The 19071-nt window shown below is 46.3% G+C and overlaps 1 protein-coding gene across 2 annotated transcripts in view; it reads left to right on the forward strand.

The window, feature by feature from the left end:
* The window catches only part of LOC311278772 (uncharacterized protein), a 38900-nt gene extending 20722 nt beyond the window's left edge, over nucleotides 1–18178 (forward strand). For both annotated transcript variants that reach the window (XM_084389804.1, XM_084389805.1), the window contains 7 exons: nucleotides 389–436; nucleotides 516–561; nucleotides 10219–10373; nucleotides 11580–11642; nucleotides 12512–12557; nucleotides 13547–13654; nucleotides 15643–18178. In XM_084389804.1, coding sequence (XP_084245930.1) covers nucleotides 389–436; nucleotides 516–561; nucleotides 10219–10373; nucleotides 11580–11642; nucleotides 12512–12557; nucleotides 13547–13654; nucleotides 15643–16499 — 1323 coding nt within the window. In that variant the 3' untranslated portion in view covers nucleotides 16500–18178. The remainder of the gene's footprint in view (nucleotides 1–388; nucleotides 437–515; nucleotides 562–10218; nucleotides 10374–11579; nucleotides 11643–12511; nucleotides 12558–13546; nucleotides 13655–15642) is intronic.
* Nucleotides 18179–19071: the final 893 nt, after the last annotated feature.

Raw genomic sequence — 19071 nt, forward strand, 5'->3', positions numbered from 1 at the left:
AAATAAATATGTGAAACACGCCCCTCATTAGCATACAGAGGAAGAAATGTGGAAATAAATAAATGTAGACATAAATACATATATACATAAATAAATATGAAAATAAATAAAAGTGGACATAAATAAATGCATAAATAAATAAATGGAAATGTAAACGTGGAAAAAAATATTATTATACATGAATAAGGAAATAAAGGTATAAATACTAATTAATTAATTTACATTTCTTCGTATGTATGTCTGTCTGTCTGTCTGTCTGTCTGTCTGTCTGTCTGTCTGTCTGTCTGTCTGTCTGTCTGTCTGTCAGGTTTGGCATTCCATAAACAGAGACAAATAGAAGTGGGAAACACAACATATCAATTCTGAATGCATTTTGCTCTTTCAACAGAAATATGATGTGTCTGCTGTAGATGAGCATCCTCAGATGTGTGTGAAGGTAATGCACGCTCGACCACACATTAAAGCATGATTAAAAGTGTGTGTGTTTCTCAAGTGTGCATTCTTTGTGTTTGTAGTTTTCTCTGAACGGCAGTCAGCGAGTCTTCTGTCCCTTCGAGTCAGGTGAGAACCGCTCATGTTTCAGCACACGTCTGCTGTCCGTACGTCTGTCTGATGTGTGCTGATGTTCCTCAGAGAGTCGGTGTGACTGGAGTGTGTCTGTGGTGTTTCAGCACACGTCTGCTGTCCTCACGTCTGTCTGATGTGTGCTGATGTTCCTCAGAGAGTCGGTCTGACTGGAGTGTGTCTGGTGTTTCAGCACACGTCTGCTGTCCGTACGTCTGTCTGATGTGTGCTGATGTTCCTCAGAGAGTCAGTCTGACTGGAGTGTGTCTGGTGTTTCAGCACACGTCTGCTGTCCGTACGTCTGTCTGATGTGTGCTGATGTTCCTCAGAGAGTCGGTCTGACTGGAGTGTGTCTGGTGTTTCAGCACACGTCTGCTGTCCGTACGTCTGTCTGATGTGTGCTGATGTTCCTCAGAGAGTCGGTGTGACTGGAGTGTGTCTGTGGTGTTTCAGCACACGTCTGCTGTCCGTACGTCTGTCTGATGTGTGCTGATGTTCCTCAGAGAGTCGGTGTGACTGGAGTGTGTCTGTGGTGTTTCAGCACACGTCTGCTGTCCGTACGTCTGTCTGATGTGTGCTGATGTTCCTCAGAGAGTCGGTCTGACTGGAGTGTGTCTGGTGTTTCAGCACACGTCTGCTGTCCTCACGTCTGTCTGATGTGTGCTGATGTTCCTCAGAGAGTCGGTCTGACTGGAGTGTGTCTGGTGTTTCAGCACACGTCTGCTGTCCGTACGTCTGTCTGATGTGTGCTGATGTTCCTCAGAGAGTCGGTCTGACTGGAGTGTGTCTGGTGTTTCAGCACACGTCTGCTGTCCGTACGTCTGTCTGATGTGTGCTGATGTTCCTCAGAGAGTCGGTCTGACTGGAGTGTGTCTGGTGTTTCAGCACACGTCTGCTGTCCGTACGTCTGTCTGATGTGTGCTGATGTTCCTCAGAGAGTCGGTGTGACTGGAGTGTGTCTGGTGTTTCAGCACACGTCTGCTGTCCGTACGTCTGTCTGATGTGTGCTGATGTTCCTCAGAGAGTCGGTGTGACTGGAGTGTGTCTGTGGTGTTTCAGCACACGTCTGCTGTCCGTACGTCTGTCTGATGTGTGCTGATGTTCCTCAGAGAGTCGGTGTGACTGGAGTGTGTCTGTGGTGTTTCAGCACACGTCTGCTGTCCGTACGTCTGTCTGATGTGTGCTGATGTTCCTCAGAGAGTCGGTCTGACTGGAGTGTGTCTGTGGTGTTTCAGCACACGTCTGCTGTCCGTACGTCTGTCTGATGTGTGCTGATGTTCCTCAGAGAGTCGGCGTGACTGGAGTGTGTCTGGTGTTTCAGCACACGTCTGCTGTCCGTACGTCTGTCTGATGTGTGCTGATGTTCCTCAGAGAGTCGGTGTGACTGGAGTGTGTCTGGTGTTTCAGCACACGTCTGCTGTCCGTACGTCTGTCTGATGTGTGCTGATGTTCCTCAGAGAGTCGGTGTGACTGGAGTGTGTCTGTGGTGTTTCAGCACACGTCTGCTGTCCGTACGTCTGTCTGATGTGTGCTGATGTTCCTCAGAGAGTCGGTCTGACTGGAGTGTGTCTGGTGTTTCAGCACACGTCTGCTGTCCGTACGTCTGTCTGATGTGTGCTGATGTTCCTCAGAGAGTCGGCGTGACTGGAGTGTGTCTGGTGTTTCAGCACACGTCTGCTGTCCGTACGTCTGTCTGATGTGTGCTGATGTTCCTCAGAGAGTCGGTGTGACTGGAGTGTGTCTGGTGTTTCAGCACACGTCTGCTGTCCGTACGTCTGTCTGATGTGTGCTGATGTTCCTCAGAGAGTCGGTGTGACTGGAGTGTGTCTGTGGTGTTTCAGCACACGTCTGCTGTCCGTACGTCTGTCTGATGTGTGCTGATGTTCCTCAGAGAGTCGGTGTGACTGGAGTGTGTCTGGTGTTTCAGCACACGTCTGCTGTCCGTACGTCTGTCTGATGTGTGCTGATGTTCCTCAGAGAGTCGGCGTGACTGGAGTGTGTCTGGTGTTTCAGCACACGTCTGCTTTCCGTACGTCTGTCTGATGTGTGCTGATGTTCCTCAGAGAGTCGGTGTGACTGGAGTGTGTCTGTGGTGTTTCAGCACACGTCTGCTTTCCGTACGTCTGTCTGATGTGTGCTCATGTTCCTCAGAGAGTCGGTGTGACTGGAGTGTGTCTGGTGTTTCAGCACACGTCTGCTGTCCGTACGTCTGTCTGATGTGTGCTGATGTTCCTCAGAGAGTCGGTGTGACTGGAGTGTGTCTGTGGTGTTTCAGCACACGTCTGCTGTCCGTACGTCTGTCTGATGTGTGCTGATGTTCCTCAGAGAGTCGGTGTGACTGGAGTGTGTCTGGTGTTTCAGCACACGTCTGCTGTCCGTACGTCTGTCTGATGTGTGCTGATGTTCCTCAGAGAGTCGGTGTGACTGGAGTGTGTCTGGTGTTTCAGCACACGTCTGCTGTCCGTACGTCTGTCTGATGTGTGCTGATGTTCCTCAGAGAGTCGGCGTGACTGGAGTGTGTCTGTGGTGTTTCAGCACACGTCTGCTGTCCGTACGTCTGTCTGATGTGTGCTGATGTTCCTCAGAGAGTCGGTGTGACTGGAGTGTGTCTGGTGTTTCAGCACACGTCTGCTGTCCGTACGTCTGTCTGATGTGTGCTGATGTTCCTCAGAGAGTCGGTGTGACTGGAGTGTGTCTGTGGCGTTTCAGCACACGTCTGCTGTCCGTACGTCTGTCTGATGTGTGCTGATGTTCCTCAGAGAGTCGGTGTGACTGGAGTGTGTCTGGTGTTTCAGCACACGTCTGCTGTCCGTACGTCTGTCTGATGTGTGCTGATGTTCCTCAGAGAGTCGGTGTGACTGGAGTGTGTCTGTGGTGTTTCAGCACACGTCTGCTGTCCGTACGTCTGTCTGATGTGTGCTGATGTTCCTCAGAGAGTCGGTCTGACTGGAGTGTGTCTGGTGTTTCAGCACACGTCTGCTGTCCGTACGTCTGTCTGATGTGTGCTGATGTTCCTCAGAGAGTCGGTGTGACTGGAGTGTGTCTGGTGTTTCAGCACACGTCTGCTGTCTGTACGTCTGTCTGATGTGTGCTGATGTTCCTCAGAGAGTCAGTCTGACTGGAGTGTGTCTGGTGTTTCAGCACACGTCTGCTGTCCGTACGTCTGTCTGATGTGTGCTGATGTTCCTCAGAGAGTCAGTCTGACTGGAGTGTGTCTGGTGTTTCAGCACACGTCTGCTGTCCGTACGTCTGTCTGATGTGTGCTGATGTTCCTCAGAGAGTCGGTGTGACTGATGTGTGCTGATGTTCCTCAGAGAGTCGGCGTGACTGGAGTGTGTCTGGTGTTTCAGCACACGTCTGCTGTCCGTACGTCTGTCTGATGTGTGCTGATGTTCCTCAGAGAGTCGGTGTGACTGGAGTGTGTCTGGTGTTTCAGCACACGTCTGCTGTCTGTACGTCTGTCTGATGTGTGCTGATGTTCCTCAGAGAGTCAGTCTGACTGGAGTGTGTCTGTGGTGTTTCAGCACACGTCTGCTGTCCGTACGTCTGTCTGATGTGTGCTGATGTTCCTCAGAGAGTCAGTCTGACTGGAGTGTGTCTGTGGTGTTTCAGCACACGTCTGCTGTCCGTACGTCTGTCTGATGTGTGCTGATGTTCCTCAGAGAGTCGGTGTGACTGGAGTGTGTCTGTGGTGTTTCAGCACACGTCTGCTGTCCGTACGTCTGTCTGATGTGTGCTGATGTTCCTCAGAGAGTCGGTGTGACTGGAGTGTGTCTGTGGTGTTTCAGCACACGTCTGCTGTCCGTACGTCTGTCTGATGTGTGCTGATGTTCCTCAGAGAGTCGGTCTGACTGGAGTGTGTCTGTGGTGTTTCAGCACACGTCTGCTGTCCGTACGTCTGTCTGATGTGTGCTGATGTTCCTCAGAGAGTCGGTGTGACTGGAGTGTGTCTGGTGTTTCAGCACACGTCTGCTGTCCGTACGTCTGTCTGATGTGTGCTGATGTTCCTCAGAGAGTCGGTGTGACTGGAGTGTGTCTGTGGTGTTTCAGCACACGTCTGCTGTCCGTACGTCTGTCTGATGTGTGCTGATGTTCCTCAGAGAGTCGGCGTGACTGGAGTGTGTCTGGTGTTTCAGCACACGTCTGCTGTCCGTACGTCTGTCTGATGTGTGCTGATGTTCCTCAGAGAGTCGGTGTGACTGGAGTGTGTCTGTGGCGTTTCAGCACACGTCTGCTGTCCGTACGTCTGTCTGATGTGTGCTGATGTTCCTCAGAGAGTCGGTGTGACTGGAGTGTGTCTGGTGTTTCAGCACACGTCTGCTGTCCGTACGTCTGTCTGATGTGTGCTGATGTTCCTCAGAGAGTCGGTGTGACTGGAGTGTGTCTGTGGTGTTTCAGCACACGTCTGCTGTCCGTACGTCTGTCTGATGTGTGCTGATGTTCCTCAGAGAGTCGGTGTGACTGGAGTGTGTCTGGTGTTTCAGCACACGTCTGCTGTCTGTACGTCTGTCTGATGTGTGCTGATGTTCCTCAGAGAGTCGGTCTGACTGGAGTGTGTCTGTGGTGTTTCAGCACACATCTGCTTTCCGTACGTCTGTCTGATGTGTGCTGATGTTCCTCAGAGAGTCGGCGTGACTGGAGTGTGTCTGGTGTTTCAGCACACGTCTGCTGTCCGTACGTCTGTCTGATGTGTGCTGATGTTCCTCAGAGAGTCGGTCTGACTGGAGTGTGTCTGGTGTTTCAGCACACGTCTGCTGTCCGTACGTCTGTCTGATGTGTGCTGATGTTCCTCAGAGAGTCCGTCTGACTGGAGTGTGTCTGTGGTGTTTCAGCACACGTCTGCTGTCCGTACGTCTGTCTGATGTGTGCTGATGTTCCTCAGAGAGTCGGTCTGACTGGAGTGTGTCTGGTGTTTCAGCACACGTCTGCTGTCCGTACGTCTGTCTGATGTGTGCTGATGTTCCTCAGAGAGTCGGCGTGACTGGAGTGTGTCTGGTGTTTCAGCACACGTCTGCTGTCCGTACGTCTGTCTGATGTGTGCTGATGTTCCTCAGAGAGTCAGTCTGACTGGAGTGTGTCTGTGGTGTTTCAGCACACGTCTGCTGTCCGTACGTCTGTCTGATGTGTGCTGATGTTCCTCAGAGAGTCGGTCTGACTGGAGTGTGTCTGGTGTTTCAGCACACGTCTGCTGTCCGTACGTCTGTCTGATGTGTGCTCATGTTCCTCAGAGAGTCGGTGTGACTGGAGTGTGTCTGTGGCGTTTCAGCACACGTCTGCTGTCCGTACGTCTGTCTGATGTGTGCTGATGTTCCTCAGAGAGTCGGTCTGACTGGAGTGTGTCTGGTGTTTCAGCACACGTCTGCTGTCCGTACGTCTGTCTAATGTGTGCTGATGTTCCTCAGAGAGTCGGTGTGACTGGAGTGTGTCTGTGGCGTTTCAGCACACGTCTGCTGTCCGTACGTCTGTCTGATGTGTGCTGATGTTCCTCAGAGAGTCGGTGTGACTGGAGTGTGTCTGTGGTGTTTCAGCACACGTCTGCTGTCCGTACGTCTGTCTGATGTGTGCTGATGTTCCTCAGAGAGTCGGTGTGACTGGAGTGTGTCTGTGGTGTTTCAGCACACGTCTGCTGTCCGTACGTCTGTCTGATGTGTGCTGATGTTCCTCAGAGAGTCGGTGTGACTGGAGTGTGTCTGGTGTTTCAGCACACGTCTGCTGTCCGTACGTCTGTCTGATGTGTGCTGATGTTCCTCAGAGAGTCGGTGTGACTGGAGTGTGTCTGTGGCGTTTCAGCACACGTCTGCTGTCCGTACGTCTGTCTGATGTGTGCTGATGTTCCTCAGAGAGTCGGTCTGACTGGAGTGTGTCTGGTGTTTCAGCACACGTCTGCTGTCCGTACGTCTGTCTAATGTGTGCTGATGTTCCTCAGAGAGTCGGTGTGACTGGAGTGTGTCTGTGGCGTTTCAGCACACGTCTGCTGTCCGTACGTCTGTCTGATGTGTGCTGATGTTCCTCAGAGAGTCGGTGTGACTGGAGTGTGTCTGGTGTTTCAGCACACGTCTGCTGTCCGTACGTCTGTCTGATGTGTGCTGATGTTCCTCAGAGAGTCGGTGTGACTGGAGTGTGTCTGGTGTTTCAGCACACGTCTGCTGTCCGTACGTCTGTCTGATGTGTGCTGATGTTCCTCAGAGAGTCAGTCTGACTGGAGTGTGTCTGTGGTGTTTCAGCACACGTCTGCTGTCCGTACGTCTGTCTGATGTGTGCTGATGTTCCTCAGAGAGTCGGTGTGACTGGAGTGTGTCTGGTGTTTCAGCACACGTCTGCTGTCCGTACGTCTGTCTGATGTGTGCTGATGTTCCTCAGAGAGTCGGTGTGACTGGAGTGTGTCTGTGGTGTTTCAGCACACGTCTGCTGTCCGTACGTCTGTCTGATGTGTGCTGATGTTCCTCAGAGAGTCGGTGTGACTGGAGTGTGTCTGGTGTTTCAGCACACGTCTGCTGTCCGTACGTCTGTCTGATGTGTGCTGATGTTCCTCAGAGAGTCGGTGTGACTGGAGTGTGTCTGTGGTGTTTCAGCACACGTCTGCTGTCCGTACGTCTGTCTGATGTGTGCTGATGTTCCTCAGAGAGTCGGTGTGACTGGAGTGTGTCTGGTGTTTCAGCACACGTCTGCTGTCCGTACGTCTGTCTGATGTGTGCTGATGTTCCTCAGAGAGTCGGCGTGACTGGAGTGTGTCTGGTGTTTCAGCACACGTCTGCTGTCCGTACGTCTGTCTGATGTGTGCTGATGTTCCTCAGAGAGTCGGTGTGACTGGAGTGTGTCTGGTGTTTCAGCACACGTCTGCTGTCCGTACGTCTGTCTGATGTGTGCTGATGTTCCTCAGAGAGTCGGTCTGACTGGAGTGTGTCTGGTGTTTCAGCACACGTCTGCTGTCCGTACGTCTGTCTGATGTGTGCTGATGTTCCTCAGAGAGTCAGTCTGACTGGAGTGTGTCTGTGGTGTTTCAGCACACGTCTGCTGTCCGTACGTCTGTCTGATGTGTGCTGATGTTCCTCAGAGAGTCGGTGTGACTGGAGTGTGTCTGTGGTGTTTCAGCACACGTCTGCTGTCCGTACGTCTGTCTGATGTGTGCTGATGTTCCTCAGAGAGTCGGTGTGACTGGAGTGTGTCTGGTGTTTCAGCACACGTCTGCTGTCCGTACGTCTGTCTGATGTGTGCTGATGTTCCTCAGAGAGTCGGTGTGACTGGAGTGTGTCTGGTGTTTCAGCACACGTCTGCTGTCTGTACGTCTGTCTGATGTGTGCTGATGTTCCTCAGAGAGTCGGTGTGACTGGAGTGTGTCTGTGGTGTTTCAGCACACGTCTGCTGTCCGTACGTCTGTCTGATGTGTGCTGATGTTCCTCAGAGAGTCGGTCTGACTGGAGTGTGTCTGGTGTTTCAGCACACGTCTGCTGTCTGTACGTCTGTCTGATGTGTGCTGATGTTCCTCAGAGAGTCGGTCTGACTGGAGTGTGTCTGTGGTGTTTCAGCACACGTCTGCTGTCTGTACGTCTGTCTGATGTGTGCTGATGTTCCTCAGAGAGTCAGTCTGACTGGAGTGTGTCTGGTGTTTCAGCACACGTCTGCTGTCCGTACGTCTGTCTGATGTGTGCTGATGTTCCTCAGAGAGTCGGTCTGACTGGAGTGTGTCTGTGGTGTTTCAGCACACGTCTGCTGTCCGTACGTCTGTCTGATGTGTGCTGATGTTCCTCAGAGAGTCGGTCTGACTGGAGTGTGTCTGGTGTTTCAGCACACGTCTGCTGTCCGTACGTCTGTCTGATGTGTGCTGATGTTCCTCAGAGAGTCGGTGTGACTGGAGTGTGTCTGGTGTTTCAGCACACGTCTGCTGTCCGTACGTCTGTCTGATGTGTGCTGATGTTCCTCAGAGAGTCAGTCTGACTGGAGTGTGTCTGGTGTTTCAGCACACGTCTGCTGTCCGTACGTCTGTCTGATGTGTGCTGATGTTCCTCAGAGAGTCGGTCTGACTGGAGTGTGTCTGTGGTGTTTCAGCACACGTCTGCTGTCCGTACGTCTGTCTGATGTGTGCTGATGTTCCTCAGAGAGTCAGTCTGACTGGAGTGTGTCTGGTGTTTCAGCACACGTCTGCTGTCCGTACGTCTGTCTGATGTGTGCTGATGTTCCTCAGAGAGTCGGTCTGACTGGAGTGTGTCTGTGGTGTTTCAGCACACGTCTGCTGTCCGTACGTCTGTCTGATGTGTGCTGATGTTCCTCAGAGAGTCGGTCTGACTGGAGTGTGTCTGGTGTTTCAGCACACGTCTGCTGTCCGTACGTCTGTCTGATGTGTGCTGATGTTCCTCAGAGAGTCGGTGTGACTGGAGTGTGTCTGTGGCGTTTCAGCACACGTCTGCTGTCCGTACGTCTGTCTGATGTGTGCTGATGTTCCTCAGAGAGTCGGTGTGACTGGAGTGTGTCTGGTGTTTCAGCACACGTCTGCTGTCCGTACGTCTGTCTGATGTGTGCTGATGTTCCTCAGAGAGTCGGTGTGACTGGAGTGTGTCTGTGGTGTTTCAGCACACGTCTGCTGTCCGTACGTCTGTCTGATGTGTGCTGATGTTCCTCAGAGAGTCAGTCTGACTGGAGTGTGTCTGGTGTTTCAGCACACGTCTGCTGTCCGTACGTCTGTCTGATGTGTGCTGATGTTCCTCAGAGAGTCGGTGTGACTGGAGTGTGTCTGGTGTTTCAGCACACGTCTGCTGTCCGTACGTCTGTCTGATGTGTGCTGATGTTCCTCAGAGAGTCGGTGTGACTGGAGTGTGTCTGGTGTTTCAGCACACGTCTGCTGTCCGTACGTCTGTCTGATGTGTGCTGATGTTCCTCAGAGAGTCGGCGTGACTGGAGTGTGTCTGGTGTTTCAGCACACGTCTGCTGTCCGTACGTCTGTCTGATGTGTGCTGATGTTCCTCAGAGAGTCGGCGTGACTGGAGTGTGTCTGGTGTTTCAGCACACGTCTGCTGTCCGTACGTCTGTCTGATGTGTGCTGATGTTCCTCAGAGAGTCGGTGTGACTGGAGTGTGTCTGGTGTTTCAGCACACGTCTGCTGTCCGTACGTCTGTCTGATGTGTGCTGATGTTCCTCAGAGAGTCGGTGTGACTGGAGTGTGTCTGGTGTTTCAGCACACGTCTGCTGTCCGTACGTCTGTCTGATGTGTGCTGATGTTCCTCAGAGAGTCGGCGTGACTGGAGTGTGTCTGGTGTTTCAGCACACGTCTGCTGTCCGTACGTCTGTCTGATGTGTGCTGATGTTCCTCAGAGAGTCGGTGTGACTGGAGTGTGTCTGTGGTGTTTCAGCACACGTCTGCTGTCCGTACGTCTGTCTGATGTGTGCTGATGTTCCTCAGAGAGTCAGTCTGACTGGAGTGTGTCTGGTGTTTCAGCACACGTCTGCTGTCCGTACGTCTGTCTGATGTGTGCTGATGTTCCTCAGAGAGTTGGTGTGACTGGAGTGTGTCTGTGGTGTTTCAGCACACGTCTGCTGTCCGTACGTCTGTCTGATGTGTGCTGATGTTCCTCAGAGAGTCGGCGTGACTGGAGTGTGTCTGGTGTTTCAGCACACGTCTGCTGTCTGTACGTCTGTCTGATGTGTGCTGATGTTCCTCAGAGAGTCGGTCTGACTGGAGTGTGTCTGTGGTTCCTGGATCTCTGCATCTGCATGTGTTCCTGACGTCTAACATCGCCGCTTCGTTTGCGGCTCAGCTCTGCGTCAGAGATAAAGACTCGTGTGCATCTCGAGGACACGTCGTCTCACGTCAGCTGGTCAGTGAGAGTCTTCCTGTCCAGTGTGCTTTCTTATGAGCAAAGACATTGATTACTTGCATGTGCATGGGAAAGTCATTTGATACAAGTGATATATTTGCCAAAATTTGGCTTTTATTTTTAAAGTCTCCCTGTAGTCGATCATTTTATGCCTTAAAACTCATCTTTGATCACCAAAATCAATTTTTCCTTGAAAATAAATTCTTCATGCCTTAAAATATCTTGAATGTAACTCGACACCCTTGCCTCATTTAGTATGCGTGATTCTATGAATATGCAAATGAGCCCCGCCTCCACTCACTCACTCAGCTCAGAGATCCACTGGTTGACGATCACACGTTGATCTGATTGGTTACAAGGTAGTTTGTGACGTCAGAAACACCAGCGATTTCAAAGCGTGTGTTTGAGACTGTCTTTGGTTCACTGCAGTTTTAAGGAGGAAATACTCAGCAATGCTGTCGACTTATGAACTTACACATGCTTTGTCTTAAAGCAGGTTAAACACACCACATAGACACATAAACTACACTAAAAGCTGGATTTTCACCACAGGGGGACTTAAAAAAAAAAGCATTAATCTGAAATTGAAAGCTTTTGTAACATTAAACACGACCGTTCAAAAGTTTGGGGTCAGTAAGAATTTTTATTTTATTTTTTGCGGGAAATAATTAAAATAAATCAATACTTTTATTCATCAAGGATGAGTTAAATTGATCAAAAGTGACAGTAAAGACATTTATAATGTTACAAAAGATTATATTTCTATGTTCTTTTGAACTTTCTATTCATCAAAGAATCCTGAGAAATAATTTACACGACTGTCTTCAACACTGATAATAATCATAAATGTTTCTTGAGCATCAAATCCTCATATTAGAGTGATTTGTGAAGGATCATGTGACACTGAAGACTGGAGTAATGATGCTGAACATTCAGCTTTGATCACAGGAATAAATTACACTTTACTGTATATTCACATAGAAAACAGATGATTTACATTGCAATAATATTTCACAATATTACAGTTTTTTATTGATTTATTTATTTTATCAAATAAATACAGTCTTGGTGAGCAGAAGAGACTTCTTTTTAAAACATCAAAAATCTTACCGATCAAAGCTTTTGACTGGTAGTGTGTATAATCCTCTATATATGTGTATAGCCTAACCTGTATGATCCTCACTGGTGTAATGCTGGTGTCCGCAGGACGGGGGCGCCGCCGAGATGAGCCTGCGCTTCCCCTTCCTCTCGTCAGGACTGTGTGTGCAGGTGATGCATATTAAACTCTGTTCATCTCTACATATGTGTACTAGCACAGCACTCGAACGGTTTCTGAAGTATTCAGTCTGTGACCTGCGAAGTGTGTGTGAGCTAGGGGTGTGACGAGACCCTCATGTCACGGTTCGATCACGATACTGAGCTGTTATATTATTGCGATACTCTAAGACATATAGTTAAAGGTTTACAAAAAATCTACTGTTGATTAAAATGCTAAATTTGGTATTACTGGGTGGATATGAATAGGCTTGATACTGGAAACCCAAAGCACAGGACAATAGAGACACCAGAATAACAATATTCATGATTCTGAAGCTGAAAATACAGAATTATTGTAGATGAATATGATTGAACTCTGACTAGATATATTTAAAATATAAATCAGCCACTTTTTACTGGTAACATCAGACATTTGGCATTATCATGACCCACAAATATTCCCCCATTGCATTATTATACATTATATTCATCATTATATATAGTACAGTCGTCAACATTTGAAGAGGATCAAAACCGTTCATCAAAGTTATACATGAATTCTGAACGACACCCGTTCTAGTCTTACGACTTCAGATGTTGACGACTGTAGTTTAATGTAGTTCTGACACTAAAACTCTAAACTAAAACTAATTTTTATTTTAGGTGAACTATACATGATGCAGATTAATTTTTTTATTTTTGTATTGCGATATATTGTTACACCGCTAGTCTAAACGAATCAGAAGTGAAAATATAAATGCAAAATAACAGTAGTGTAAATTGTACAGTATGTGGTTAACAATATTCTAGTAATCCGTGTGTTTGTAGTAATTGTAGTAAAATGTGTGTGTGTGTGTGTGTGTGTGTGTGTGTGTGTGTAGGTGTGGCGCTTGGATCACCATGGAAGAAGAATAATCTGCCCTGACTGTAAGTACAAACTAAACCTGCGCGATATTGATAAAAAATGCGATATGATAATGCTTAAAGTGTGTAAAATAAACTTAAATTATCTTAAAAATATATTTAAAATGATATAACCTATATATGTGTTTCACATTCTTTTTGTGACTAGAAAACATCCCTAAACTTCTGCCAGTGAACATCAGTGTTTTACTGTATATGAGAAGTGTTATTTTAACATCAGTGTAAACCTCGGGGTTCAGGGGGTCAGGGGTCAGGGGTCAGGTTATCCTACATCAGGGTTATTAAACAACACAAACTGAATAATCACATGTACAAATAAAACACTGCTTAGTTTTCACTGTATGAATTACATATATCCTGATTCTTATTAAAGCTACAACAGTTATTCAGCCGAGAGCAGCGAGTGATCTTCTCTGTCTTTAGTTCATGACCACAGTTATTGCAAGCCGTTGTGATATGCATATTGCGATATATAAATTAGCAATATTTGACCCTGGATCATGTCAGTCTCGAGTCGCACGGGTATATTTGTATGATAGACATCAATATTATGGGTCAAAATTATAGATTTTTCTTTTATCCCAAAAATCATTAGGATATTAAGTAAAGATTATGTTCCATGAAGATATTGTGTAAATTTCCTTCCGTAAATATAGAAAACATGTATTTGTGTGAGTGAATGCAGCACAATCACCAACAGAAATGAACAACTTTAAAGGAGATTTTCTCAATGTTTCGATTTTTCTGCACCTTCAGATTCCAGATGGTCAATAGTTGTATCTCAGCCAAATATTGTCCTATCATAACAAACCACACATCAATGGAAAGCTTATTTATTCAACTTACATGTGATGTATAAATCTCAATTTTAAAAAAATTGACCCATGTGACTGGTTTTGTGCTCCAGTGTCACATATTTGGATATATTGTGCAGCTCTGGTACAAACACTCATCATGACTGCTGCACACCTGACACTAATGTTGGTTCTCAGTCACACACAGGCGATGGGGTCTCGTGATCGGCGCGTCCCTGACTCTGCTGACTCTGCTGACTCTTCTGGTGTTCATCACACGCCGGCTGATCAGAAGCAGCACATCAGGTCAGTCTAACGTTCCTGCATCAGCAACATGTGCTGTGCAACCAGCAACCCAACATGAGTTATGTTAAAATACTTAGTAACACTTTACAACAAGGTTCATTAGTTAACTACTTTAGTTAACATGAACTAAGAATGAACAATACTTCTACAGCATTTATACATCTTAGTTAATATTAATTTCAACATTTACTAATACGTTATTAAAATCAAAGGTTGTATTTGTTAACATTAGTTAATGCACTGTGAACTAACAAAGAAAGTTAAATGCTGTAAGAAATGTTTTGCTCATGTTAGGTAATACATTAACTAATGAACCTTACTGTAAAGTGTTTCCGAATACGTGAACCAGGTGTGTTATTCAGGGAGTTAGCGATGAATCTGTCAACAGTTTAACGGTTCCTCCAGCATGTAGAGCTGAAAGAGGAAACACTCAGAGTTTAACTCCTGTTACAGCGTCAATGCTGATTACATGTCTTTGGTCTGTGTTGCGTTGGATCCGCTCCAGAGTTCATTTTAATCCGACCAAACCTGCCGAGTGTGAACACACACCCTCAGTAGCTAACCCTCTATGGTGTGCATTATGCTCTAACCATGAAAAAAGATTATATTTCTATGTTCTTTTGAACTTTCTATTCATCAAAGAATCCTGAGAAATAATTTACACGACTGTTTTCAACACTGATAATAATCATAAATGTTTCTTGATCATCAGATCTTCATATTAGAGTGATTTGTGAAGGATCATGTGACACTGAAGACTGGAGTAATGATGCTGAACATTCAGCTTTGATCACAGGATATAAATTACACTTTACTATATATTCACATAGAAAACAGATGATTTACATTATAGTTATATCACTGTTTTTTTATAAATAAATGCAGCCTCGGAAGAGACTAATCGATCCAAAACTTCTGACTGGGAGTGTATGTTTCTGGCCGTAGAGAGCAGTGTCAGAAACTAACTTATAGTACAGTAGTCAACATTTGAAGTGGATCAAAACCTTTCATCAAAGTTATACATGAATTCTGAACAACACCCGTTCTTGTCTTAGGACAACTTTGATTAACTTTTTTGATCCACTTCATATGTTGACTTCTGTACACCTTGTGCCAATGTTTTAAAGGGGACTTATCATGAAAATCTGACTTTAAGTGCTATAATCGGGTCCCCGGTGCTTCTGAAACACAGAAAACGTGAAAAGTGAAACCCAGTAACTTTGGTGAGCCTTTCTCATGCATGTCATGTCAAAAAATAAGCCGATCAGATTTCGCTTCCCCTTCTGACATATGAAGAGGATCTTATTATAATATTACCGGCCCTTAATCTGCACGTTTACACACACCAGCCGACATTTGGTTTCACAAGCGACAACAGAGACCAGTTCTAACGCAATGATAAAGATCCAGCAAAGCATGAAACTGTTCTGTGGTTGAGCACAGACGAGCACTGAACACTATTGACCAGAACATGTCACCGCTGTCTTATAAACACCTCAGGAACTGTGGACACTTGTGGAGAAGTTCAACATGATGATGAGATGATCAGTGTAACTCCACAACAACTACACAAATGTCTCCACTAACATTCAGAAGCTCTTCCTGAGTCTCTCCGTAAGGCTGCACTCGCTACTGGTTATTCTGGGATTCTGGATGAGTGAGATTGGCCTGTTCTGTTATTGCTGGAGTATCTGAAGCTCGTGTAAAGACTCCGCCCTCTTCTGAACGGAGGCGGAGCAGCCGCTCATTTGCATTTAAAGGGACACACACAAAAACTGCATGTTTTTGCTCACACCCAAAAAGGGCCAAATTTGACAAGCTATAATAAATGATCTGGTATTTTGAGCTGAAATTTCACAGACACATTCTGGGGACACCAGAGATTTATATTACATCTTGTGATCTTGTGAAAAGGGGCATAATATGTCAACTTTAAAATGCTTTAATGTTGGTTTAGAAAGGATAATTATATGTCTTTGTTTCCTCAGTGTGGCGTAGCGCTGACCGACGCCCCGTGCTGCTCGTGTGCTCATCGAACGGCTCGCCACACGTCTCTGCAGTGTGCAGTTTGGCCTCCGGCCTGCAGGGGGAGCTGTGTATGGACGTCAGGCTGGCGCAGTGGATGCAGTGCCACCCACAATCCTCACTGGCTCAGCTGGGACCCGTGCCGTGGCTGTACGGTCAGTGTCGGGCCGTTCAGAAGGCCGGCGGGCTCGTCCTGATCGCCTGGAGCCCTGACGCACATCGGGCTTATCTAAGATGGAGGAACAGCGAAGGAAAGGCTAAGTTCAGTGCTGTTGAAGAAGAAGAAGAGGAAGAAGAAGAAGAGGAAGAAGCAGAAGAGGAAGAATGCATGGAGAAACCAATCGAGATGTCGTGTATCACGGCTCCTGTGTTTAACGCTGCGCTGTCCTGTCTGTGGATGGGAATACGCAGCGATGGCTACGCTCAGGGATTCAGGCTAGTTAGCTTCCAGAACAACAACAATAAGACTTTCATCCCGAAACGGCTCCGGTGTGTCCGGAAGTACTGCCTCCCGAAGGACCTTTCATCTTTAATACAAGACCTGACCGGCTCAAACACTAGATGGCGATGTTGGCCACGTCTTCTGTCCAAAGCGTTGTCGTTCTTCGTGTCTCGGCAGCTGGCGCCGACGCTAGCGGCGAAGCTTCCCGTGCCGACCGACAGCCCTAAACTCGTTCCTGGCTTCTCACGGAAAGTAACGAGTGGGACGAAGCGAAAGACGTGGAGGCAAAAGAAGCGCAGAAGTAAAGTCGTAACATCGTGCTTGTCCAGAAAAGGGAGTTGGTCGAAAAAGACTGCGCCAGAGCCAATAAATTCGTAGCATGCATTGGCACCATAGAGTGCAAAAAAAATGGACGTGACGTCACCCGTTGGTTCCTGAAGAGCATTTTTGAAGCCTAAAGTGGGCGGAGCCGGCCGTCGCCATCTTGGCAGCGCGTCACTCCCGGATAACCGAAAATGGGCAAAGAGGCGGATTAGCTGAGGTGACCTGACGCTAACAGACAGCAGACAAACGCTAGTAGTGACATCAGTTGCAATCCACCTGTCACTCAAGTGGCCACGCCCTTAATTATGCTGAACTTTAAGACTTAATATTATTGTGTTACCCCCCTCAGTCGTCATGAAGGGCGAAATTAGCTATATAGACCAAAACCACTTTTTGCACCAGGCTGTAAACATATTTTTCCTGCTGTTAAGTTGGGCATTTTAACACGGGGGTCTATGGGATTGACTCTCTTCTGGAGCCTGTCTCTAGTGGCCAGTCGATGAACTGCAGTTTAAATCGAAGGTTGCCGCTTGGTCGGCACACAGAAGGAATGAGAAACTGTCAGACTGATCAAAGCAGAGGTAATTCAGACAAAGTTACCTGCAGATTTCAGTGCAACATCACTGTCCATCCAGCAGGGGGCAGAGACATTAAACATCCTCACAGCGAAGTTCGGTGTTCGTTCTTCGCTTGGGAGTGAAAAGAAGTTTGAAATACCTTTGCATCTGATCATAGTGATGTGGATATGTTTGCACCTGCTCTGCAATTCAGTCACGTCACGTTTATTCATACAGAACTTTATACAATAGATTGCTTTACAGTATTAAACATGAAAAACAGTGTCAATGTCGCTTTCAATTAGACTTACAACTTAAATTTCTTCTATAAAGCAGCTTTCAGTGTGTTCATGTTTTCACTCACATCTGACTTCAATGGACTGAACGGAAGAAATTAATCTGAGACAATTTACACCTCAAAGAAGGCGGAGCCTCAGAGCCACGCCCACCTATTACATCATCACCACTGACCAATGGGAGTTCAAAGGTGTTTACCAGCTTGAGTGAATTTTTCACTTTACCAAGCTGTTTCACACTTCAAACGAACTTTTTTTTTTTTTTTTAACAAAACACCAGTTCATTCTTCAATCTCACTTGAAGTATATCAGGGCCTTCACATGCAAAACCTGTGCTGATTGAAAGAAAACAAGTTGAACAAAAGATTGAATCCAATAGTTGGTGATAATATAGCAGGAGAGATTTACAAGCAATTTAACTGACCGGCCATTTTTGACCGGGAATATCAAATGAGTTAAGTATTTCAGCCTAATGTATTGTTACTCCTTCTCATGTTATTAAGATGAACCGCTTGTTGAATTTCCTCATTTGTAAGTCACTTAAAAGCATCTGTTAAATGAATGCATGTGAAGTATTTATCTTCTGATGTGATTTTTTTTTTTTTATTAATGAAAAGCCCCCAACCTGTAAAGTCTGGTCTCAATAAAATCTAGAGTTTCCTATTGGTAATTATGGCATTATGATGCTGTCCACACATGCACTCATGTTATATGATCATTTCTGACATCTGAAGCGTTCATTAAAAGCACTCTCTCAAGGAAAGAACAGTGACCTCATCCTATACAAATAAATCTGAAATTCTCTTATTTTTGTATAAAAACCTGCACATGTAGACTTTTATTTGTTCATCTGTATAAATAAATGCACCAAATATCCATACTCCAATTTATCTGATTATTATTTCACCACAGCCCTGTATAATTATCTCCTCTGTCTGTAAAACAAACAAATCAACCTGAAGAAGATGTAAAGCAGTTTTCAGGTGGTCACAATGATGTTATCTTTATTTTGACAGAATCAGGAACCATCTTGGACCCATTTGACCAACAGTAAAATCTATGCAAATGTGTATAGCGGGAAGAGCGCATGTTTATGTTTCATAAAATGCATAAAAATGAATTAAATGCAAGTTACATGGACCTGAAGCCACAGGATCTATACATCCTCCTGTCAGAAAGCTATTTCCCCTCGAGCTATTACCATAAATGTTCAGTGCACAACTCTTACGTTCGTGAAATGCTACCGAACAGGTTTTCTCAACGGTCCGGTGCTTCAGAGAGTCACGTGTCTGAGCGTCACGTATCTCTCCCGCGTCAGAGAGATTATCACACCGATTATGCAAATCTTATGCAAAATATCGCAAAACTCTCGTTTAACATGTGTTAGGTTTGGACAACTGCTGGAAGACTTTTGACAGAAGTCAATTCTGGAGTGATAGAGTAAGTGCGCTTCATTCCGGCTTTTCAGTCATCGATTTGCTCCCCACAATTTTGAATATAATTTCCTCAGTTACTACAACAAACTCTTGACCGTCTATTTGTAGAATTTGCAAACATAACGAACATTATAAGCTGCGGTCACTAGACTTTGAGCGCGCGAAACGGTCGTGATGGTTAGACTCAACAGCGCCTTTTTTATAAACATAAATTCAATATATAACAAATAATAATAAATCCAAAAAGTAAACATAATCTACTCCAATTTGCTGCTGCTGCAAAAAAATAAATATTTTTTTTTAAATCAGCGGAGAGGTCAAGCTGTTTCTTTTTGAT

The sequence above is a fragment of the Rutilus rutilus genome (genome assembly GCF_951802725.1).
Source record: "Rutilus rutilus genome assembly, chromosome: 19".
NCBI classification, from domain to species: domain Eukaryota; kingdom Metazoa; phylum Chordata; class Actinopteri; order Cypriniformes; family Leuciscidae; genus Rutilus; species Rutilus rutilus.